Here is a 24429-nt window from a genome sequence, read left to right as displayed (position 1 = left end):
AGTCAGATTTCTCAGGGAAGAGTCATTTCAGGTGATTCTCTGCTTCCTTTGGTGCAAACAAAACCCATCTTCTTCCCCGGGGCTTTCAGAGACACAGGCCTGTGCAGCTGAAAGGATGACTTCCTCGACAAGGAAGGGCAAGGCGCATGCAGGGGGCATGGTGGGTGTGCCCTGCTCAGCTAACATTGCTCGCCTCTGAGGAGACTGCTGGAGATCAAACTGCACTTGGCAGGAAGTCCTGTTCCCCACAGACTCCCTCTCAGGGTCTGAGATGAACCAGCTTCTCGTCACTTCATGGGGTTTCCCGTGCGCCGATGCCCTGTCCTGAAATGGTTAACCTCCTGAGACTGCCTTTAAACTGTTTCTTGGTGCCTGAGAACAGGAGGAGGGCCCCAGTCCTGGAGGGGCAGTGTGCAGAAGGCCAGCTGGACCCGGGAGTCAGAACGGCTGGGTCTGTCTATCTTCACTGGGCCTCGGTCTTGGGCATGTGTGGTGGGTGCTGGGAATTGAACCCAGGTCTCACGCTCATGAGACCTGCTTCCTGCAGCTGAACTACGTTCATAGCCCTTTGGGGAAGAGTCTTCTGAGCACTCCAGCGCCCAACTCGGCTGTGCTGGGGACCCCAGTTAAGGTCCCCTTCCAGCACTGTTGGGCAAGCCTATAGAGGGAGAGAATGGGCCTTTTCTGGGTCCCCTTACAGTCTGGGGAAGGGGTGTCCCGCCCTGTTTTTCACCCCATCCTCTCTCGCTTGCCTTCAGACTACAGTTTCCTGGGTAACCAGAGAGCCCACCCAACCCAGCTGACCCCAGAACTGGCAATTCAGGCTGCCATCCCCTCGGACAGTACCTCTTGGCCGGAAGCCGGATCTCGTGTTGCCCACAAAATTCTTGCAAGAGCAGGAGGGTGGCAAGCGCTGGTCCTCACGCCACAAACATGATTCAGCAGCCCAGGAGCGCCTGTTGCCGGTGGAACAGGCGCTCTCCTCCCGCCCGGTACTCAATGTCCTTGCTCACCGCCACTGTGGGTGTAGGAGCACTGCTGAGTCAGCACCATGGGCCACAGCAGGCTGGGGCTAAGGCACAGGGGCAGAGTGGAACCCGAATTAGCTTCCATGGCGGGGAGAGACAAGAATGTAATCATAGGGCCAGAAAGAGGGTACCGGGCTGAGAGACCGCCTTGCGTGTGGCCAACACGCTTCAGCCACTGGCCCTGCCTGTGATATCCCGAGGCCTCAGAAGCTGCTGTCCTCTGCGGCTGGGCTCACACCGGATTGTGCTTTCAGAAGCCAGCCTGGGGTCCCCGGACAGGATTTGTTGGCACAAGGCCCTCGTGATATCCATGACATGTTCTGGGCAGCATATATATATATATATATATATATATATATATATATAGCTTTTTTGGGTCCTCTCTGCCCCTCAGAACATGAAGAGTTGTAACCTAAGCCTGGGTATCAACCAGTCCCATCCCAGGGCCCAGAGACCCCATCTCCAGGGTCCCTTTCTCAAACCCACCTGAGGCTCTTACTCGCCACCACATGTCTTCAAACAGCACTTGCAAGGACAGGCTGAGGAGCTGGAACAGGGCCCCCAGAGTCTGTACTGTCCTTCCAGGGCCCTGCGCACTCCATCCAAGAAGGACACATCTGTGTATTCTCAGTTCTCTGAAAAGCAAGCCAGCTGCAGTCCCAGGGGAGGATGAGGGGATGCCAGCTCCCGGGAGGGGGGCGGGGCTGGCTGCTGCCTGCTTGGCATGAAGGTCAGCAGAGTCACCGTTCCTGGGGATCGACCTTCAGCTGATTATGTACTACTTTATATTTTGTTTTCTGGGTCACATCGTGGTTCCCAGGGGTTATTTCCAGCTTGTTGCTGGTGGGAGGAGAGGATTGCTGCTGGCGACCCGGGATCATCTGTCAGGCCAGAGCTGAGCCCAAGCCCCTGTGTGCTAAGCTGAGCTCTCTCCCACCAGCCCCTCCTTTGCTGGGTTCTTCAAGACTCTCCCACAGGGGGCTGTAGCGATAACGCAACGGGTAGGGCATTTGTCTTGCACGCGGCCGACCCGGGTTTGGTTCCCAGAATCCCATATTGTCCCCTGAGCACTGCCAGGAGTAATTCCTGAGTGCATGAGCCAGAAGTAACCCCTGTGCATCGCCGGGTGTGACCCAAAAAGAAAAAAAAAAGACTCCCCCAGTGACTTGCCCTGACGCCAGGTTTCTCTCCACAGGAGAGTCGCAGATGATGCTCTGGCAGAAACCTGCCTGGGACCCACCCTCTGGAGGACCGTTTGCATGCAAAATGCACCCCAAGATCAATGGTGGGGGTGGGCTAGATCAGAGGCTGCCAGATGAGCACTGATGGTTTCTCCCTACAGCTGGGAGGATGCCCTCAGGCCTCCTCTACATCCCGACATCTCAAGAAACCTACATACTGCAATGGCCTCTCCCCTTGCCTGGCCTGCAGCCGCCATTTCCCATCCAGGCCCTGAAATAGCCTGCACGTGCTTAGTGTGCGGTAAACAGCCCCCAGCCTGGAGCCGGGGGAGGCAGGGGTAGATGGGGTCGTGTGTGTTGTTCCTTCTCCACAAAAGGGACATCCTCACCTGGCCTTGTGCTAATGAGCCTCTGCGTGCACAGAGGGTGCCTCACACAGGGCGGAAGGGAACAGCCATTAGTGCTAATGAGGCAGGCGGCCTGAAAGCCTTTCACTCTGGATCTGCTTGTCCACCCCAAGAACAAGCTGTTCTGCTTCTCTGGCTTCCTGGAAACCCAAGCCGGAAGGGGCTTGGGGGCAGGTGCAGGCATGGCCTTAGAGAAAGAGGGGAGGGGCAGGGCCAGTGAGGCAGGTGGGGGGGCCTAGGTCTTCTCCATTCCCCCCTCAAATATACCCCAGGGTTGAGGTCCATACCCATGCTGGCCCCTGGCCCATCACCCCCCTTCTGTGCCCTTGAGCTCAGCTGCTGGGGCCAAGGCAACAACAAGTCACGTTGGGGCTAAGTGAGCACTTCCGGGCCACAAATTAGATTAAGCTCCGGCCTGCCTTCCTGATTACTATTAATGGTTCCACACTGTCCAACCCCCAGCTCCCTGTCCTGTGAAATTCGGGGGTCCTCGATACCCACCTTCTTTGCAATCATTAACTCTTGGATTGGCCTCATTCCAAATTAGAGATGGACCTCCTTTTGTACAGCATCCCAAAGCGCAGGTTCCGGGGAGAGGCCTGGAGTGTGTCCACCCCCTCTCTGGGGAGGGCCCCTCTCGCCCTGGAGAACAGTGACGTGTGGGAATTGCATCAGCCTCAGCATATAAACCGAGGCACGGGGGGGCCGGGAGCACTGCGGCAGGAATCCAGCAAGTGGCGGTAAGGCTGGAGGGCAGAGACCCTTCGGAAGTCAGCTCCAGGGGACAGGGCACCCCAGGGCTGCTTCAGGGGAAAAGGACTAAGCCTGTGTGTGTGTGTGTGTGTGTGTGTGTGTGTGTGTGTGTGTGTGATCTTCCTGTGGACGCAGGCCATGCGGACCCCAGTGCTGCTGAGCTGTGTCCTGTTGCTGGCACTGCCCAGCATGTGGGGGGCCCAGATGCGCTTGGCCCCCCTGGAGGGCATCCCAAGACTGGACCAGGCCCTGTTTCCAGAGCTACCAGGTCAGTGTGGGCACGGAGTTGGGGGGCCCTGGCATCTCCTCTTTCTCCCTTCCCAGTCCCAGCCCAGGGAGGGGCCTGGAATATGGTGGTTGTGCCTCTATATTCGTCCCAGGCCTGGCCCTGCAGCCCTCATTGAAGAGAACAAGCGCAGAACAGGTGGAAGAGGGTCTGCTGCAAGAGGCCAAGGCGCTGGCAGAGGTAAGAGCTCAAGGCAGAAAATGAGGCTCTCACCACCCCCAGCTTTCCCCACCCCCGCCTAGCCCCCTCACCTAGGGCGACCCAGCTGCGACAGTCCTTCCCCATGCCCCCTTCCCCCACCCATCATGCGGGGGCAAGACCTGCTCTGGGATGGGCCGTGTCCACCATGTTACTGCTCCCGCTGCCCCTCAACCCCTGCAGGTGCTAGACCCGCAGGGCCGCGAACCGCGCACGTCGCGTCGCTGTGTCAGGCTGCACGAGTCCTGCCTGGGCCACCAGGTACCATGCTGCGACCCATGTGCAACGTGCTACTGCCGTTTCTTCAACTCCTTCTGCTACTGCCGCAAGCTGGGTGGTGCCGTGAACCCCTGCATCCGCACCTAGCGGCCAGCGCCGGGGTCGGGGCTGGGAATTATGGGCACGAATAAAGGATGGGGTCAATAAGAAGGTTGTGTTGTTATTTCGAACGAGGATGTCGGAAGGGGGGTGCTCACAGGAGGATTTGTAGTGCCGCCAATCCATGAACCAGCAAATGCACGCCCCAACCCCGTCATCTGTGTCACTTACACGTGGGTTTTGAGGGGCTCTTGGCGTGGCCGAGGGAGGCAGAGGGACGAAGGAGTTCCCCCCTTTTAAGCATCTTTTACAGGCAGCGAGCGATAGCACAGCGGGTAGGGCGTCGCCTGGCACGCAGCCAACATTGCCCACCGGAGTTCGATTCCTCCGCCCCTCTCGGAGAGCCCGGCAAGCTACCGAGAGTATTCGATATGCCAGACACAGTAACAACAAAGTCTCCAATGGAGACGTTACTGGGCCCGCTCGAGCAAATCGATGATCAACGGGAGGGCCTTTTACAGGCAGCGAGGGGTCAGGGGCCCTAATTCCGGTCTAGGTAGCCCTAGGGCCTGCTTGCAGCGAATCTAACTTGTGATTCCAATAAAATTCCCCTCGTCCCCACGGGGGGAGATTGACTCAACTGCCTGGGCGCTTGAAGAGCAACGCGCCCTCCCATCATTTATCCAGAGGTCCCTAAAATGCAAGGTGCACCGGAGCCAGGAAACGAGAGCGGATCCAGCCTAATCCGCGCGGCCTCGGGCGCCACCAGGCGGCGGGTCTTGGATCTTGCACGCAGCCCTAGCTAGGGCGGGGCCTCGGCTCCCTCAGCGCGCAGGCGCTACGGCCGTCCACATCTGCGCGGTGCTTCGGCGCGAAGCCATCCGGAAGTTGGGCACCGCTCACGGCCCCGCCCCGTCGCGATCACGTGAGGCGCTTGCGCATCACCTGATGCGCTTGACAACCCGCTGCGGCGCCGCGTCAGCTGATCGGCGGGCAGCGCTGCGTACCGGCCCTTCGCGGTGCTCGGCTCCCGCCGCCTCGCCGCAGCCATGTCGTTCTTCCCCGAGCTTTACTTCAACGTGGACAATGGCTACCTGGAGGGGCTGGTGCGCGGCCTGAAGGCCGGGGTGCTCAGCCAGGCGGACTACCTCAACCTGGTGCAGTGCGAGACGCTGGAGGGTGAGCCGCGGGGCCGGGCTGGTTTCGAGGCCCGCGAGGAGGGCGCGCCCGGGCTTGCGAGTTCCGAGACCTGGTTCGGGAAATCGGAGACGGGGCCCGAATGTCTGGGAGCCTGAGCCGGGGCTGAGGAGCCTGACTGGGCATGGGTGGGGGGGGGGGGCGCTGATGGCTGGGCTCTGGAAATGGATCTCCGTACAGCTGAGGCCCGGTGAAGGCCCAGAGGCCATCAGGGCCTTAAGAACCTCAGTGATTCGTTCTTTTCTACTTGGGCGACCCGGCCCCTACCCCCTTGGCTCCCACCAGGCATTTAGCGACAGGACCCTTGGGGTTGGGGATGGGGGAAGGGAGAAGACCTTGTATTCAGCTTCGTCACCCAGACTGTCCCGGGAGCTACGCCCCCCTTCCCCGGAAGTCAGCTGACCAGTGCCCCCACCGCACACACTCCAAGTCCTTTGGTCCTTTTCGTGACCCATGCTTAGAGTAGGGTGTGCGACTTCCTGGGGGAATTGCTGAGCCAGTATCGCGAGGGTCCCTCTTGTGGTCGATGCCACTGGCTGAGTAACAATGTCCCCAAAGACCATGTTTGGGGGGAGCAAGGGACGGCCCTGCTCCACTGCACGAGTATGAGGCCATCCGCGCCACCTGTCCTGCCTTCCCTCCCCTCCCTCCAAGCACATGGGTGCCTCTTGGACCCATTTTGGATCCCAAGATTGGGGCTAAGCTGAGCACTCCTTCTCAACACATGCGCCCGGAGCAGGTCTTTCCAGGCACATATGCGTTCGATGGGATGAATTAGAGGTCCCCCCCCACCCCAGAGTTGCCCTCTCCTCCTCTGGCGAGGTGGTAGTTGAGGGCACAGTGACTCGGGTGTAAGTTCCCCTTCCTGTCCCCAAGTAAGAGCATTGAGCAGAGGGGAGCAGCTGGTGGTTCTTGGTAGCTGGAGAGGAAGAGGGCGGATGATTCACACTCTGGGGCAAGTTTTCACATCATAGAATTATGGAGATTAAAAATGGGCTCAAGGCACAGAGAGATAAAGGACAGCCCCTGCTTGGCTTTTGAGAGGCCAAGATTTAATCCCAAGAACCAGTTCTGATCCCCTGAGCACCACAGGGGTTGACCCCCTAACCAAAGAAAAATGCGGTTTGGGGCCAGATCGACATGGCCAACCCGGGTTTGATCCCTGGCATCTCATATGTTCCCCCAAGCACTGCGAGGAGTAATTCCTGAGTGCAGAGCCAGGAATAACCCCTGAGCATCGTTGGGTATGACCCCAAAAGAAAAAAAGTGCGGCTTTAAAGCCAGGGGTTTTTGAGGGGGCAGTGGTCAGACGAGGGAGAGCATTCTTTATATGGCAAACTTACACCAATGTTGTGAAAATACCTTTAAAATGGCACAGCGGGTAGGGCGTTTGCCTTGCACGTGGCCCACATGGCTGACCCGAGTTTGATTCCTCCGCCCCTCTCGGAGAGCCCGGCAAGCTGCTGAGAGTATCTCGCCCGCACGGCAAAGCCTGGCAAGCTACCCGTGACGTATTCGATATGCCAAACACAGTAATAACAAAGTCTCACGATGGAGATGTTACTGGACCCGCTTGAGAAAATCAATGAACAACGTGAGGACAGTGACAGTGCCAGTGACTGGAACTAAGGTGCAGTCCTGGACGTTCTGGTATTTGCATAAATGTGCACAGAGAGCAGTTCCCTTATGTGAGCAGCTGCTGAGTTTTGCCACAACCTGCTTGTCTTCCCTGTGGGAAAAGAGAAATGGGGCAGCCTCCCGGGGGCAGGGCCCGGTGCTGCTGAACCTGAGGAAAATCTTTCATTTCCAGAAGTCTGAAGGTGAACATTTTTGATGGCCAAATGGCAGTGGGGAAACGTGTTTCTCTTTTGCCTTTTTCTCATTCCCGTTGCTACCTGCCCTGTTCTCTCCCGTGTATCTGGGGTGCAAGATTCCCATCTTCCCAGCAGTCCCCCCCCCCCGCATCCTCATGAATATGTCCCAACGTTTTTCTACCCTCTTATTCTGCACGATGTCCCTGCAAGCGTCCCTTCCAGACCTAGCATGGGACATCCAGCCAGGACTCCTCTGGTTCATTTTTATCGGGGGTTGAGGGGACGAGTCACACTCAGTGTTACTCAAGGATAACTCCTGGCTCTGCACTCAGGGGTCACTCCTGGCAAGCTCGGGGGACCATATGGGATGCTGGGAATAGAATACAGCTACGTGCAAGGCAAGTGCCTTTCCACTTTGTACAATCTCTCCAGCCCCTCCCCTCTTTCGTTCACACGTTCTCTTCTCTCCACCCTCAACTCCCAGCTCTTGGCCTGCCTCTTGGAATGGACTTGGAGTTGGATGCTAGTTTGGGCCCCAGTCCTGCTAGTTATCAGATTCCTTTATGATTTATATATATATTTTTGCTTTTTGGGTCACATCCGTGATGCTCAGGGATTGCTAGCTCTGCACTCTGAAATTACTCCTGGTTGTGTTCTGGGGAACCCTATGGGACACCGGGATTGAACCTGGGTTGGCCGCATGCAAGGCAAATGCCCTACCTGCTGTGCTATCACTCTCTCTTCCCCACTCCAGATTACTTTAGACACTTCATTTAACAGCCCTCGCCTTTGCTCTTCGTTGGGTGTAATGACATCATCTAGCTCTTGGGGTTGTGAACTGTGACAAGTTCTTTTTTTTTTTTTTTTTTTTTTTTTTGCTTTTTGGGTCACACCCAGCGATGCACAGGGGTTACTCCTGGCTCTGCACTCAGGAATCACTCCTGGCAGTGCTCAGGGTAACCATATGGGATGCTGGGAATCGAACCTGGGTTGGCCGTGTGCAAGGCAAACACCCTACCTGCTGTGCTATCACTCCAACCCTGAACTGTGACAAGTTCTTTCTCTTAGCCCAGCATCAAGGGCAAAACTGCTCGAGGTAAACACGGCTCTTATTTTCATTAGTATTTGCCCCTGCCTGTCATTTCCCTGCAACTTCTGTCTCTGTGGTGCCCCCCCAGCCCCACCCCTAAAAACAACCCCAGGGTGAGGAAAGAGCCAGCTCAGAGAACTAGGGCACATTGTATGGGGGTGGGGGGAGGCCTGGATTCGCTCCCTGGCACCACATCATCTTCTAGACCCTGCCAGATGTGGCCCAAAAAAACCCTAAAGACTCAGTCCCAGGACCAGCCCTTCTGGAACCATTTTGACCGTGCTGGGTCGAGCTGTCCCTTCCGCATGCTCACAGCTGCTGTGGCATTTGTACTGCTTTCCTCGATTTGTCACTTCAGAGTTTGGGGTTCATGGGGTCTTCTCTTCCAGAATTTCTCAACCGGGGGGCAGCATATGGCACCCCTGTAGGCCCCCAGGATATTCCAAGGGCGTCACAGTGAAAATCGTATAAACATAAGTGGGGCCATGCCCTGAGATGAGGGGGCCATAGTTGGAAAAAAGGTTGAGATGCAGTCTGTCACAGGCGTGTGACAGACTGTTCCCCAGGGCTGTCCCCTCTGTCCCCTTCAGAGAGTCCTTCCCCACTGCCACAGGTGCCATGAGATGCCCGGTCTCCAGGTCTTTGCTGTTGGCTGTTTTGCACCCCTCTTTCTTTTTTTTGGGGGGGGAGGGTTTGGGCTACACTGGGCAGTGCTCAGGGTGACTCTGGGCTCTGCACTCAGGAATCATTTCTGGAGGTGATTGGGGCGCCATATGGGGTTCAGGGGATTGACCCACGTCAGCCGTGTGCAAGGCAAACACTACCCACTGTGCTATCCCAGGCCCCTGCGCCCCTCTCAGGGCAGGAACAGGGCGGTGGGAAGGCGAGACCAAGTGGGCCTGGGTCCCAGTGAGGCCTATGGGTGTGTCCTTAGGTGATGAGGTTTCCCAAGAGCCTATTTCAGGTGCTGGATGGCCCAGTGTCGAGGGTGTGTGTGTGTGTGTGTGTGTGTGTGTGTGTGTGTGTGTGTGTCCCCTGCAGAGAGGGCTGAGTTTAGACCCTCAGCTGCATCTCCTCTCAGAATCCCACTCCAGCAGGGCTGGCCATCTCAGGACCCCCATGGTCCGTCCTGCTGGGGCATCTCTCCAAGAGACCGGGAGAGGTCTTTCTCCTTGGCTGAATGGGGGGCGCAGGGCTGGGTGGCTCTGGAAACCCTTTCCAGCTCTCTGAACTGCTGGGAACTTGGTGGGGGGGGAGAGGAGGTCGCCCAGTGATACAAGGAGAAACCATACCCGGTTGCTTGGAAGCCTTTTGTTCATGCCCCACACAGAACGGAGCTGCCGTTTCATACCAGGCACTGAAATGAGAATGTGTGATGCGTGTTTGGGGCGGGGAGGGGAGTTGGGCAATGCCCAGAGCTGTGCAGGGCTTGCTCCTGGCTCTGTGCTCAGGACTCACTCCTGGCAGGGCTCAGGGTTGGTCACTTGCAAGGCCAGCTCTTTACCTGCTGCTCGCTCTCTGGACCCCTATTCTGTTTCTTTTCTTTTTGTTTTGTTTTTCAGAGACTCCCTAGCAGGGTTCCGGGGTCCACTCGCACCTGTAGGTGGCCCAGCCGTGCTGGCCTGAAGGTTTGGGGCTTGGTCTTGGTGGTGCTGTGCTGCTCCGATCCAGCGGTGTTTGGGGGGGTGCTCGGGGTCCACGCAGTGCCGGCGATCCAACTCCGCCTCTGCACGAAGGCCTTTGCTCTATCTTTCCCGCTGAGAGACTTCTTGGAATGATGTTTTCTTTTTTTGTTGTTCTGCGTCACACCCAGCAGTGCTCAGGGGTTACTCCTGGCTCTGCACTCACGAATTACTCCTGGAGGTGCTTGGGGGACATAGGGGATGCTAGGGATCGAACCCAGGTCCAAACGTGGTTCAAACACATGCCAGACAAGTGACCTACCTTGCCTCTAGCCCCAAGTGACTTTTTTTCTTGGCCCTCATAGCTTGGGAGTGGACGTGAGTGGGGGCAGGGGAGAATCTGAAGTGGTCAGAGAGGGCAGTGCTTACAGCTGGCCCTTACTGCTTCGTGGCTCTGAGATGCTGTAACCTCTTTGTCCTGAGTTTCATCATCTCTAAAATGCATCTCTAAATGCGTGAGGTAACAATGGCATCTACCTCACGGGTATGAAGGTTAAGCAAGATGGTCCGTGAGTAGAATGCTTTTCGTGAACTTGGCACGTGCTAAGGGCTGAGTCAGTGCGTTAGGTGCTGTTATTGTTACCTTTTTTTGTTTGTTTTAGAGCCCCACCCGGTGGTGCTCAGGGCTTACTTCTGCACCCAGGGATCCCTTATGGCAGGAGGCTGTATGTGGAGTCAGGGCTTGAACCCGGGTTGGCCACCTGCAGGTCAAATGCCCTATCCTCTGGACTCTCTCTCCTGCCCCTGAGCAAGAATCTAAGCATGAATTCTTGCTCAGAAACTTGGAAAATGCAGAAAAGCATGTGGCTTACTGGGTCAGGCAGCCTCCATGGAGCTGCTGGGTGCCAGGTGCCAGTTTCCTAGCTTGGGGAGTGCCAGGGGCGGGGGGGGGGTGCAGCTTTCTGACCCTCGGGCCAGTCGGAACGTCTTCCTGTTGGGAAGGAATATCTCTTGAGATCCAGGTGGAGGAGAGCCAGTGGGTGTGGGTTTGGGGCTGGAAGTGGCTGGGCCCTGGTGAAGGCTGTCACGTGTGTGGTTGCCCGTCTGAGAACACTGGCTCCCTTTCTGCTCCGAGTTGCTTGTCTTCCGTTCATTGCAACATCTGCAGTTCAGTTATTTCACAAGAGACAGTCTCGTGTGGGAAGAAGAAAGCGAGACTGCAGACTGTGCCCAGCCCATTCCCAGTCCCAGGGAAGCGCGGGCACTGGCCGAGATGGGCCGGGAGCCTTAGAGGAATGCAAGGCAGGCTTCAGCCCTCGAAGGTGAAAGCCTGCGACCTCAGCCAGCTGGGATGGCCATTTTCGAATGGCCTCAAGTTTTAGTTTTGTTTTTTTGTTTTTTTCCAGTTTGTTTTGTGGGCCACACCTGGCATTTCTCAGGGCTTCCTCCTGGCTCTTCGCTCAGGGATTACTCCTAGCTGGCTCAGGGGACCATATGGCATGCCAGGGATCAAATCCGGGTCAGCTGTGTGTAAGGCGAGTGCCCTACCTGCTGTACTGTTGCTCCGGCCCCTGTTTGGTTTTCGACCACACTGGGTGGTGCTCAGGGCAACTCCTGGCTCTGTGCTCAGGGATCATTGCATGCAGGGTTGGGGGATCATCTGGAGTGCCAGGATTGAAGCTGGGGGAGTTGCTGGCATGGCCAGCACCCTGCCTGCTGCACCTTTTTTTAACGCCCCTGGCACTGCAGTTTGAAAAGGAAACTAGGTGACCGCCTCACTGGAGGCGGGAAGACTGTTTGCTGGCACAGACAATGGCATTGGCAGGGAGCACTGAGCACAGGTAGTGGGGGGAGGTGAAGGCCCGGGAAGACTAGCGTGGAGACCGAGCGATGTTCTTTTCTGGCTGTGGTGGCAGAACAAAAGGTTGGGGGGGGGGGCTGGAGCGATAGCACAGCAGGTAGGGCATTTGCCTTGCACGCAGCCGACCTGAGTTTGATCCCCGGCATCCCATATGGTCCCCCAAAGCACCGCCAGGAGTAATTCCTGAGTGCAGAGCCAGGAGTAACCCCAGAGCATTGCTGGGTGTGACCCCAAAAGCAAAATAAATAAAGGTTGGTGGGACATAGAAGGAACGGCCAGAGGGAAAATGAGGGCAGGAGTGAGGGGTCTGGGGACACTGTGCGGAGACACGGGCGGTTGCTGCACTGGGGTCCGCTGTGTGTCGATCAGAGTCACAAGGAGTCACGTGAGACCCTCCCCAGGAAGGACGTAAGCACGGGCGTGGGGTGATGGTCCCCTATGATGGAGTCACCCCGAGGTCACCCCATGCGTGAGTGCCAAACTTAGCCAAGAGACGGACACAGAAGTCAGCCGCTTCAGTTAGGGTTTTGCCACTCAGAGTTTATCGGTGACCTGGTGAGAAGAGAGGAGAGTTGGGGGGTGACAGAATAGGGGGAGCACACAGAGCTTCTCAGCTGACCTGGCACCGCCACTCAGTGCATCCGTGGCCTTAGGCGAGTCAGGTGACCCCGGTTGTAGAAAAGATGAACAGGCCTCAAAGATGCTCACGAAATGCAAGTGCGGGGCCTGGCACTGAGTGACCGGCCAGAGCTTTCGCTTGTTGCTGCAATAGTGTCCCCCGCCTGTCACTCCTGGGAGGCAGGGAAGGAAAGCATGGCAGGCGGGCCTACCTAGCAGGTGGACCTGTGACATCAAAATAGGTGGCACAGGCTGCTGGCAGAGGGGGCACATGGTACTAATGGCAATGATAGGGCTTTTTTTTTTTAAAGGGATGTTAAACAAGCAGTACAACTTCCTGTTTATTTTTTTATTTTATTTTATTTTTTTGCTTTTTGGGTCACACCCGGCAATGCACAGGGGCTCTGCACTCAGGAATTACCCCTGGCGGTGCTCAGGGGACCATATGGGATGCTGGGAATCGAACCCGGGTTGGCCGCGTGCAAGGCAAACACCCTACTGCTGTGCTATTGCTCCAGCCCCAATGATAGGACTTTTTTATTTAAAAAATTACCTTCGGGGCCAGGGCGATGGTTCGGCATATAGGGCACTTGCCTTGCACACAGATGACCCGCTTCCGATCCCTGGTATCCCACATGGCTCCCTGAGCACCGCCATTGAGCATTGTTGTGGGTGGCCCCAAACCAAAAATTAAGTTGAGAGACTGGAGAGATGGTACAGGAGTACGATACTTGCCTGCACGTAGCCACCCCTGGTTTGAATCCCTCGCACCACATATGGTCCCATGAGCACTGCCAGGGGCCATTCCTGAGCACAGAGCAGACATAGCTCCTGACACTGCATGGTGTGAGCCCAAACCCCCTAAATTGAAAAAGCATTATTTTCATTTCCCACTATTATGGGGGGAGGGTTGGTTGGAGCCAGACCTGGCGACGCTCAGGGCTTACTCCTGGCTCTGCACTCAGGAATTATTCCTGGCAGACTCAGGGGACCATAAGCAGTGCTGGGAATCGAACCCAGGCCAGCTGTATGATGGCAGGTACCTTTCCCGCTCTATTATCTCTCCAGCTCCAAGTTTATTATTTTTTGGGGAAGAGGCCACTCCTGACAATGCTCAGGGGCAGTTTTTTTTTTCCCCTCTTCAGATGGGTCCTGTCAAGTCCTTAACAAGATTTAAGGGAGGCACATTTACACAAGTGTGTAAACACTCTATCATCATGCTTATAAACTGGAAAAGGATCCGGCTGTTTTTTGTTGTTAGTTTTTGTGGGGGGTGGGCACACCCAGTGGTATGGGGGTGGTTTGGGAGCTGCTCCTGGCTCAGTTCTTAGGGGCTCACTTCTCATGGTGCTTAGGGGACCATTAGATGCCAGGAATCAGACCTGGCTGGGCCGCTAGCATGCAAAAAATGTGCTTCAGCCCTTTGAGCTATCTCTGTGCTCCCAGGTTTTATTCTTTTTTGGGGGGGGTGGGGGCCACACACTCCGTGGTGGCTCTGTGCCAGGGGCCACATGTGGTGCCTTGAAGGACCATATTCAGTGCTGGGATTTGAACCTAGGTCACCTTAGCCTTTGTACGATCTTTCCAGGGTTCTATTGTTTAAAACACTTTTTTTTTTCTTTTAAGGGACTCGAGGGATGTGTAGTATGGGAGCTAAGGTGTTTGCCTTGCCTGTGGCCATGGTTTGATTTCCAGCCAGGGTGACCCGAGCTATCACTGCATCCTCAGGACTGAGTGTTGAACCATGACCCTTTTGGCCAAAAGTCACTAGAGTGGCCCCCAGGCCTCCTGAGCATCCCAATTTTTATTCCCTCCCTCATGGGAAAGGGAATTGGAGATTGGGGGTTGCTTGCAGGTACGTTTCGGCTGTACTTGCCTCCTGTGCTGACTCAGTTTTCTGCTCCTTTAGTTGGGGTGCTCCCAGGCTTGCCAGAGGAGGGGGGGCTTTGGCGCTCCAGAGAGCTGGTTATGGCTGTAGTGCTCACCAGGGGGCGCTGTGCGCTGTGGGACCCAGAGAGCTCGTGGACGTCACTCCAAGGCTCTGGCCTCCAGTATCTTCCTTCAGTTGTCACTAGAGATTGTGCCTTTGTGGTTTGCACACAAACTTGGCTGCGGTGTGACCGGAAATGACTTAGAGCACCAGAGATCACAGACGACAGCAGAGCAGCCAGGATCATGCTCGGAGCGTGTGGCAAGACCAGGGATTTGGATCTAAGGCCGTATGACGTGCTTCCAGGGATCCTTTTTCCTTTTTTCTTTGGCTTTTGTGCCGCTCCGGGTGGTGCTCAGGGCTTACGCAGGTCCTGCGCTCAGGGATTACTCCTGGTGGTTCCCCGGTGGACCATATGGGGTGCCGGGAATTGAACTCAGGGTCAGCGCATACAAGGCCTTAACTCGCTGTACTGATTTTCCACCCCCTCCTGCCCCAGGGATTGTTTGGGGGGTGACAAAAGTTTCAAAATTGATGGCAGTGGTGGTTGCACAACTGGATTTACTGAAAACCACTGATTTGGACACATTAACTGGGCAAGTTGTGTGGTCAGTGGATTGTGACTCAGTCAAACTGCTGCAAAGAAATTTAGCCAGGGGCTGGGGGATGGAGCTCATGCCACACATTCCAGGCATAGTGCCCCAGGCACTGCTGGACGTGGCCCTGACAGCCCCCCCTCCCCTCCCCCAAGCCCCGAACCACCTCATTTTGAGGTTTGAGCAGAGAGCCATCAGGTCCCATTGCCAGACTGAGCATCCCTGGGAGTGACCCCGGGACCCCAAACACTGCTAGGGAAGTGTTTCCTTATACACAGAAAGTTAGCCAGAGGCCCAGGGTAGAACCCCACAATAGAGTTTGTGTGTGAGGTCCTGGGTACCATCCCTGGTCTGGCCAAATACAAGAATGAAAACCAGAGCCAGGCCCAGGAGAGGAGGAATCATCGTCTGCAGTCTCGGAGACAGGAAACTGGGGTTCCCAGAGGGCCTGGGGACAGGCGAGAGAGTGCCCGGGGCGGACATCGGTTGGTCACAGGAGGCCTGGGATGCCTCCCGCTCCTGTGGGCCGAGGGCTGGGGCACCCTGGTGCCTGATGTTTGGTCCAGGCTTTCAGGTGAAGTGGGGCCAGAGAGGCGATGACGGGCAGAGAGCAGCAGTGCCAACGGAACCCCCGGATCAGCCGGTCTTCCCTGGGAGGGCGTGGACATTGGGTAGAAATCAGGCTTCTGCCATCACGAGTGACCGGGGCTGGGGTGCTGGAACTGCTTCTGAGAAGGGGCCCTCGATGGGGAAGGTTTGGGGCGCGCCCCCAGGCTGGGAGAGGAGGTGTTCCGGCACAGAGGGGCTGCGTGGGAGTGTCTGGGGAGGCGATGTGGGGGTCGGGCGCTCAGGGGAAGGCGCCCTCGAGGGGCCAATCTGGAAGTCATTGGTGCACGGCCGCCAGCCCACACCCGGCCTTCTGTTGGCGGACGGCCAGCGCAGGCTCTCTCCGAAGCCTCGTCCTGCCGAGACTCCTGCCAGGAGGCTGGAGAGCGGCCTTAGCAGCAGGCCAAGTGGACACAAGCGTGGCCTGGCGAGGCCACCGGGCACAGAGCCTGATCTGGTGAGAGGAGTAGGAGAGTCCCTTCCTCCTGCGCCCTCCCTTGCAGCCTGACGGGGCCGTGGTGCCTTGTGGCTCTGACTGTTGCCTTTTTAACTCAATAGTTTGTTTTTTTTTTTAGATTTCTAGAATAAACTGGATGGAAGGATAATTTGGTGTAGACTCTTTAGGGCCAAGTTTAAAAGTACCTTTGGGGGGGGGTGCAGGGGAAACACCTGGCAGTGTTTAAGGGCTACTCCAGGTGCAGTGCTCGGGGGAACTATGCAGAGCAAGGGGTTGAACCCGCCCTCAGCCCTCTGAGCTCTCCCTCCGGCTCTCCTCACCTTCTCAAAGCATTAGAGGACTGTGGACTTGGCAGCCCCTTCACTGGACTGTAGCCCCTCGACTGGCACAGCAGGGTCGGTACAAAGGTTTTCAGAGACTCACTCGGGCCTTACCTGGCAGTGCTCAGGGGCTGCTGCCAGCTCAGAGCTGACGGCAGGAGGGGAGCGTGATGCTGTGCGGGGCGTTGGACCAGGGCCCCCGGCCTGCGGAGCACGCCCTCCCGCCAGTTGAACCGTCTCTCTGGCCCGATGCTTCCACAGAATTCTAAGCAGGTGCCCGAGGTGTGAAGCTCCCTGAGCTTGGAGCTGGGCGAGCATCCCACGTGGTTCGCCTCCGTTGTAGTTGAACACCCGGTGCCCCGAGTGTGAGCAGGGACCTCGCTTGTCTTGAGTATCCTGGCCACCCTGGGGACGATTGGGGACTGTTTTCAACTCCACCTTCTGCTGAAAAGGGGGGGGGGGGCAGTGAACAAATGTTTTGTAGTTTCAAACCATTTTTTAAACTTCTTTTTTTTTTTTTTTGGCTTTTTGGGTCACTCCTGGCGATGCACAGGGGTTACTCCTGGCTCTGCACTCAGGAATTACCCCTGGTGGTTTCAGGGGACCATATGGGATGCTGGGAATCGAACCTGGATTGACCCATGCAAGGCACACGCCCTACCTGCTGTGCTATTGCTCCAGCCCCTGTTTTGTAGTTTTAGGCATCCAATAAAGATAGAAAATAAGGGACTTTGGAACCTAGCAGTAAGCAGAGAGAAGGCACGCAGGCCCCTGACCCCAGGGGCTTTCCACAAACAGATACTCTTTGGTTTGACTTTCTTTGGTTTGGGGCCTTTCCAGTGGTTTAGTGGCAGGGGGCAGGGGCCGGACTCTCTTCACCTGTGCTTGGGAGACTTGTGGTGCCTGACTCCTGGCTCTGCACCGAGGGATCACTCCTGGTGGTGCTTGGGGGACCATGTGAGGTGCTGGGGATTGAAACCGGGCCAGGCACATGCAAGGCAAATGCCCACACGCCCTCTCCACGGTACTGTCGCTCTGGAGCTAACTTGTGGCTTCTGATGTGCAGCTTTGCTGGTTGGGGCTGAGTCCCAGGGAACCCCATCAAGCCCTTTCTCTCCAGACCTGACAACAGCCTTCGAGAGGCTCGGGGACCAGGACTGGACACTTCTTGTCCAGATCCATCTCCTCTGCTCCCCTCTGGCCTGGTGACTTTTCTCTCTTTTCTTTGTCTCCCTCCCTATCACTCCTCCTGACTTGCCCTTAGCTGATTACATCTTGCTCTGGGATATGCTTTAGCCTGACTTTCTGTGGGAAGCTGTTTATGGTCAAGACAGTAACAGACCACAGACAGCTGATAACCGTGTGTCGCAAGGCCTGCCCCCGGAGGCAGTGTCAGAACTTGCTTTGGTGGGTGGTAACAGACTTTTTTCTGACTTACTCAGTGATTTCTTGGGCCTGATTTCTGAGGGGGCGCCAGGGCCCCAGCCCACACCCTAAGGCCTTTTGGGGTGACCCCAGCACAGGCAGATGTTAGCCATCTAGGACCCTCTGGGATAAGGCTTTCTGGGTGACCAGGGTCTCTGCCATCGGTCTCTGTCTGGATGGCAGAGAGGGAAAGTCCCTGAGACCTTACTGTGAAACTTTTTTTTTTTTTTTTTTTGCTTTTTACATCACACCGGGCAATGCTCAGGGGTTACTCCTGGCTCTGCACTCAGGAATCATCCCTGGTGGTGCTCAGGGGACCATATGGGACGCTGGGAATCGAATTCGGGTTGGCCGCTTGCAAGGCAAACGCCCTACCTGCTGTGCTATTGCTCCAGCCTCTACTTTGAAACATTTTGCATGAGACCTGATGGAAGGCCTAGGTTTGTGTGAGGACTGTTGGCCTTGCAGGGTGCAGAAGTGCCACCCCACCAAATCTCTGGCCTCAGCCCCAGGCATTTCTGCTGTGCTCAGAGCGGGCTTGGGAACCTTCCAGGGTGCTGGGGATTGAACCGGGGTCAGCCCCATTCAAGTCAAGTACCCTTTCCGCTGTATTCTCTCTCCTGCCCTCTCTCTCTCTCTCTCTCTTTTTTTTTTTTTTTTTTTTTTTTTTTTGCTTTTTGGGTCACACCTGGCGATGCACAGGGGTTACTCCTGGCTCTGCACTCAGGAATTACTCCTGGCAGTAGCTCAGGGGACCATATGGGATTCTGGGAATCGAACCCAGATCGGCCACATGCAAGGCAAACGCCCTACCCACTGTGCTATCTCTCCAGCCCCTCCTGCCCTCTCTTTTATTTCATTACATTTTGTTGTTGTTTCTTTTTGGGGCCACACCTAGGATGCTCAGGGGTTGACTCCTGGTTAAGTTAGGAATCTCTCCTGGTAGTGCTCAGGGACTTAAGTGCCTGAGATTGAACCCTGAGATTGAAAGGCAGGCACCCTACCCACTGTACCATTTCTCCGGCCCTTGGTATTTCTTCATATTACTCCTGCTTTGGCTTAGCCTGGGGACCCTACCAGCTAGTCCTGAGTGACTACTCCCAGTTCAGAGATGTTGCTTGCTGAGCCTGACAGCACTGTGCTCAGCTCCGGTAATGCCGTGCTCCTGGGGTCCTCCCTTACCCGGAAGTGTGCACTTGGCCTGTGCTCCAGCCCTTTGAGGGAGGCACGTCTCTTGGTGCTGGCAGGATGGCATAGTAGCTTTGGCATAGTGGGGAGGAGACGCTGAGTTTGGCCCAATCTGGGCAGAGTAGCGCCATGTCACCGATTGTCCCGATTCTGAATTGTTAAACATTTGCTTGAGTGGGCCCTACAGCACTGGGCGGGAGTCAGGGTGGAGTGCTGAGTAAGGGGATCTGGAGGCTGCAGAAGGTGGGGCCAGCAGAGGGCTGAGGGCGCCCCGCTTCCTCCTTGCGCCTCAGGGGGCCTCGCTAGTGACAGGAGACAGATCACAGAGCCACCCCTCTGGGACCTATCTGGCGTTGCAGGCTCATGTCCATCCCAGGCCATGGGCCTGCTCTACAGGACACATCTCTGAGTGCTCAATGTGGGCGGGCGGGCCGGCATCTGGTAGAGGAGTTAGAGCCCAGCCCCCTGCTGATGAAGTGCCGTCCTCCTTGGAGCCACCAGGGGGTGCCCCCGCACCACTCAGCTACTGGAGAGCCTGGGGACCGTGGGGTCCGCCAGGCCTTGGCTGCTCTGCCCAGCACCTTCTTGGGGTGCTGCCATGGACCCCACCTCTCTCTCTCCCGAGCCCCGCCTGGCCTTCTCAGATGACTCGGATCCTTGCTCTGGTCACTGGCGTTTCACGCGCACCTCACACAGCTCTCTGCCCAGGCTGTTGGCCCTCACCCCTGCTGTGTGCTGCTGAGGGCTGGGCAGGGCCAGGATCGGGACGGTCCTCCTCAGGACAGACCCCCGGCCCAACTTAGGCACTGTCAGAGTGCGGGTGGCACTGTAGGGGGCGCTTCGGAGAGGCCCAGACCTGACCCCCAGCCTCCATAGGCATCACCTGTGCCGTGCCCACAGCTGTGCCTGCTGGACAGTCGTCACCAAGTAGACGACAGCGGCTCCCCCACACTCTGCTTCAGTGTCTGGGCAGGGGCTTCCGATAGTGCTACCATGGCCGATCCCTTCCAGGGCCAGGGAAGAGCCACGTGGTGGAGCCTGACCCCTCTGCCTGCAGCTCTCCCTCCATCCCCCGCTCTCCCTGCCGCACTCCCTGCCACTCCCCTGCCACTCCCCTGCAGCTCTCCCTGCTGCTCCCCTGCAGCTCTTCTGCAGCTGTCGCTGACGCTCCCCTGCTGCTCTCCTACAGCTCTCCTGCAGTTCTCCCTGCCGCTCTCCTGTAGCTCTCCCTGCCGCTCCCCTGCAGCTCTTCTGTAGCTCTCCCTGCCGCTCCCCTGCAGCTCTTCTGTAGCTCTCCCTGCCGCTCCCCTGCAGCTCTCTCTCCCTGCCACTCTCCTGCCCCTCTACCTGCAGCTCTCCCTGCCGCTCTCCTGTAGCTCTCCCTGCCGCTCCCCTGCAGCTCTTCTGTAGCTCTCCCTGCCGCGCTCCTGCAGCTCTCCCTGCCGCTCCTCTGCAGCTCTCCCTGCTGCTTTCCTGTAGGTCTCCCTGCCACTCCCCTGCCGCTCCCCTGCAGCTCTCCCTCCCTGCCACTCTCCTGCCACTCTACCTCCAGCTCTCCCTGCTGCTCTCCTGCAGCCCTCCCCACCGCTCTCCCTGCCGAACTCCCTGCTGCTCCCCTGCAGCTCTCCCTGCTGCTTTCCTATAGCTCTTCCTGCCACTCCCCTGCAGCTCTCCCTGCCGCTCCCCTGCAGCTCTTCTGCAGCTGTTGCTGACGCTCCCCTGCCACTCTCCTGCAACTCTCACTGCCACTCTCCTGAAGCTCTCCTGCAGCTCTCCCTGCTGCTTTCCTGTAGCTCTCCCTGCCGCTCCCCTGCAGCTATTCTGCAGCTCTCCCTGCTGCTCCCCTGTAGCTCTCCCTCCCTGCCACTCTCCTGCCACTCTACCTCCAGCTCTCCCTGCCACTCTCCTGTAGCTCTCCCTGCCGCTCCCCTGCAGCTCTTCTGCAGCTCTCCCTGCCGCTCTCCTGCAGCTCTCCCTGTCGCTCCCCTACAGCTCTCCCTGCTGCTCTCCTGCCACTCTCCCTGCAGCTCTCCCTGCCATTTCCCCTGCAGCTCTCCCCTTGTATCTCTTGTTCTTGTAACTCTCCCTCCCACTCTCCCTGTCGCACTCCCTGCAGCTCTCCCCGTCACTCCCCTGCAGCTCTCCCTGTCATAGAGCGGTTGCCGCATGACGTGGGTGGTCTTGCTCCTCAGCCAGCGGATGTGTGGTGAGGGAGAGGGTGTAGGAGGGAGCAACCCCGGCTGGGTGCTGGGCACTGCTTTCCAGGACAGCTGGGGCCGGGGCACTGGCCCAGATTCTGTCCCACCACCCCCCCCACTGGCCTCATGCGTTGTTTTCAGGCTTTGACCTCCGCCGGCGGCTTGGTGTTGGGCTGCCGGAAGAGGCTTCCCCTCAGAGGAGCCGTCTGTGGTGCCCTTGCGGCTGCAGCGCAACCCTTGCTGCCGGCCGCGGCCTCCAGCCCCCGCCTTTATGACCTTCTGGGCTGGTCTGAGCAGGGTGGCCACACAGCCCCAGACACAGCCGCCTCCAGCTCGCTCTCGGGCACGCGGAGCGAGGGGAGGCCCGGGGCTTGCTGGCACCCGCCCAGGCTCCTCTTGCCCAGTCCCCCGCTGATCTCTGAGAAATTCCTTCACCCTCTTTTGCGCACTGGGCTGGACTTTGTGTGCCCCCCACCAAGCTCAGAAACGGGGTGGAAGAGCCTCCCTCAGATCCTCCAGGCCTTTCCTGCTGGCATCTCGCTTAGAGCTTGAAGGGGCCAGAAGTCAGGTATATGGTGAGCTGTAGCCCAGGAGCCCGCGTGAGGGCCACTGACCTGGCCTGTGCCTGAAGTTTTGTGTCACTTTCCCTCCAAGCTTGATCTGTGGCAAGGCCTGGGGGAGGTTAGGAGAGGAACTATGCCACCCTGTCACCCACATCCCCTCCCCCAAATCCCCTTGTTGGGACCAAGCTTCTGCCGTGAGGTGCACCCGGTAGGTGCCAGCCTCCCTGGCAGCGCTAGTCCAGATCCCGGGTGGTGGGTAGCTGCTTCCTCCACACTCGTCCTGCCAGGCCCTCCCGTAGCTGGGTCGTGACTGTGCCTGTCACTTCCTGCCTGCCCTGACCCCAGCAGCTCTGCCCCGTCACCCCGAGCTGCCATGGACAAGGCTCGGGCAGAGAGCAGCTGGCCTCAGAGCCCCGAAGGAAACTGGATTCTGGGAGTCAAGCAGTGCGGGCATGTCCCCAGCACTGGCGCTTGACAGCGGGCACACGGAACTGACTGGCACTCCAGCCAGAAGCCTCCCTGATGTGACTTAGGCTCAGGTTGGCCGGGCTTGGCCTCCAGTGGTGTTAGGACTGCCTCCCCCATTTCTCCCACCTAAGGAGCCCCATCTTTCAGGAGTGTCCTTCCTGTGGGGGGTCTGTGTGTATGGAGAGGCAGGCTAGTGAGCAGGGCTGGGGGCATGTGGGCCAGCGACCTGGGAACTGGACACGGGCGTGGGCAGGCGGGAGAGCTGATGCCCCGCTGGCCTCTCTGAACCGCCACACCTCTCCTCCCTGGCCCGCTTCGATCTCCAGGAAGGGAAGGGAGGAGCTCCTCCCCCCACCCCCTTCAGCCCGGGCCAGGGACAGGGACAGAGACAGCCCTTGCTCAGGGCCAAAGTGCAGGGCAGGAGGGAGTGGCCGCGCGCCCTCCCTCCTGGGTGAGGCTGGTCGCCTCACTCTCTCCTTGGGCTGCGGCCAAGGCGCTTCTGGAAGCTTCCCTCCACTGGCACACAGCACACGGCAGAGCCCTCGAGGCTGGGTGCGGATGTCCCAGCGAGGGGCTGTCCAGGTGGCGCCCCGCTCAGTCTCTGGAGAGTTTCTTGGAACTTGCCCTGGGTGCAGTGGTGGCGACGGCTGGTTCTGCCCCTCCCTTCGGTCCATGGTGCCGCCGCCGCCGCCGTCCGCCTGGCACCCTCCGGACCGTCGGATTGGCTGGCTTCCTCGTGGAATGTGGAGACGCTTTCGTGCTTGCAGCCATGGGGACAAGGTGTTCCTGAGAGCAGGAGAGTAATTAAGAGTTGGCTCTGCCTCCACCTGTCACCTGTCCTGGGGCAGGGAGAAGGGTGGTGACCCGGGTCAGGGACGCTTGCACCTCCTGACCCCTGAGACACTCCCCACTGACGTCATGCAGGTTGGGGGCTGGAGTGTCTTCCCGGCCTCCCACCTGCGGCCAGCCACGTGTTGTGGGGGGTGCTCTCCAAGATTGCTGGCCCAGGGCTGCCCCCGGGGTGGGAGACCCCTTGCCCCGCCACTGCCTCCTCCACCTGCTCTCGGGGCTGCAGCTCAGCATTGGGGAGACGCAGAGTTGGGTCTTGGCCTGTCCCCTCCCGCTCCCGGGGCTGCCTGCAGGCTCTGTGATCTTGTAGAGACCTGGGTGTGGGGCTTCAGGGGGCCCCGGTTTGGAGGGTACTCATCCTCCTGCCCCAGCAGATGGCAGAGTGTGGGGCCTACGGGCGTGTGTGTTAGTGACACCCAAGAACCCCCCAGGGAGTGGGGAGAAGGCCCGAGGAAAAGGTCTGAGCTACAACCTGGACTCCCCCTCCCCCCCAGCACGCACCAAACCTCGCCTGGTAGGGCTTCAGCTTGGCCTTGTGGCATGGATGCTGCCGTATCCCTGGCCGTGCCAGGGCTCTCACAGGGGCCCCGCCAGGGAGATCCCGTGGCTGCTCCGGGCTGAGCTGGGGACAGTCCGTGCCAGCACAGGCTTTCTAGAAAGGTCTGTTGGGTGCTGGGTGGGGCTGCAGCATTCAGGCTCTGGGCAGGGAGTGGCAGCCCTGGCAGAGGCGGTGAGGAGGCTTAGTCTGTGCTGCAGACCCCGGGAGAGGTGGGGTTAATGGTTTCGTGCTGTGGTTCCCACGCGGGAGTGCCAGATGTCGTGCTCCGGCCCCGCTGTGCCCGCCACCAGCACACGCACGGCTGCTGAGGAGCTGACGGGAGAAGTCCTGGGCGCATCTCTTGGGGGCTCCCTGCTGGGGGCCCCACGCAGTGACAGGAAGGGTCCAGGGTCGTGCTTGGTCCCCTCCACGGCCTCCCCCGCCCCAGGAGCCCAGGGCATGGGCACGGGCTCTGGGGCCTGCCCCATGGAGGGGAGTGGCAGGGTGGCATCGTGGGCCCTGGGGAGCGTGTCGCACATCTGGTTCTGGTTAACAGGCTAACGGTTCCTGAAAACCCTTGAGCTCCCCAGGAGAGTGTCATTGAGTGACCTCTGGGAAAGCAGAAGTGGAGGCCGGGAACACGCTGTCCTCTCTCTCTGCGCCCCAGCCAGCTGGCCCGCAGGACCCCTCGGGGGCCCTGAGGCCGTGGGTGAGTCTAGAGGAGGGGCCGCCCTGCCCGGGGACCATGCCAGCGGCTGCCTCTCTCTCGGCCCTGGGAGTAGTGTGGGGCCACCCCTCCTGACAGGGGCCAAGACCCTCCTTTCCTGCCTCCCCAGGGGCCCCGGGGAGAGCCTTGGCTCGAGTGGCCGGGAGCTGCCTGCCCCCGGGAGCCCAGGCGGGGCGGGGAGATCGCTTTCA

The 24429-nt window shown here is 58.3% G+C and overlaps 2 protein-coding genes and 1 non-coding gene across 3 annotated transcripts in view; 2 read left to right on the top strand and 1 right to left on the bottom strand.

The window, feature by feature from the left end:
- Positions 1–3213: 3213 nt before the first annotated feature.
- Positions 3214–4232, top strand: AGRP (agouti related neuropeptide). The gene is made up of 4 exons (XM_056135894.1): positions 3214–3356; positions 3505–3637; positions 3750–3835; positions 4037–4232. Exons 2-4 carry the CDS (start codon positions 3508–3510, stop codon positions 4217–4219), a joined length of 399 nt encoding a protein of 132 aa, XP_055991869.1. The 5' UTR covers positions 3214–3356; positions 3505–3507; the 3' UTR covers positions 4220–4232.
- An 895-nt stretch (positions 4233–5127) lies between these two features.
- Positions 5128–24429, top strand: part of ATP6V0D1 (ATPase H+ transporting V0 subunit d1) — a 36302-nt gene continuing 17000 nt past the window's right edge. Inside the window, exon 1 of the mRNA XM_056135892.1 lies at positions 5128–5350. Within this exon, the coding sequence (XP_055991867.1) occupies positions 5221–5350 (130 nt within the window). The 5' untranslated portion in view covers positions 5128–5220. The remainder of the gene's footprint in view (positions 5351–24429) is intronic.
- On the bottom strand, positions 13513–13613 carry LOC130044605 (small nucleolar RNA U13). The gene has a single exon (XR_008795455.1). It is a non-coding gene; the product is annotated as a small nucleolar RNA U13 (small nucleolar RNA).

This window comes from Sorex fumeus, unplaced genomic scaffold (genome assembly GCF_029834395.1).
Source record: "Sorex fumeus unplaced genomic scaffold, SorFum_2.1 ptg000122l, whole genome shotgun sequence".
Classification (NCBI taxonomy): domain Eukaryota; kingdom Metazoa; phylum Chordata; class Mammalia; order Eulipotyphla; family Soricidae; genus Sorex; species Sorex fumeus.
The sequence above is the reverse complement of the archived record's forward strand: the minus strand, read 5'-3'. Positions and strand labels throughout refer to the sequence as shown.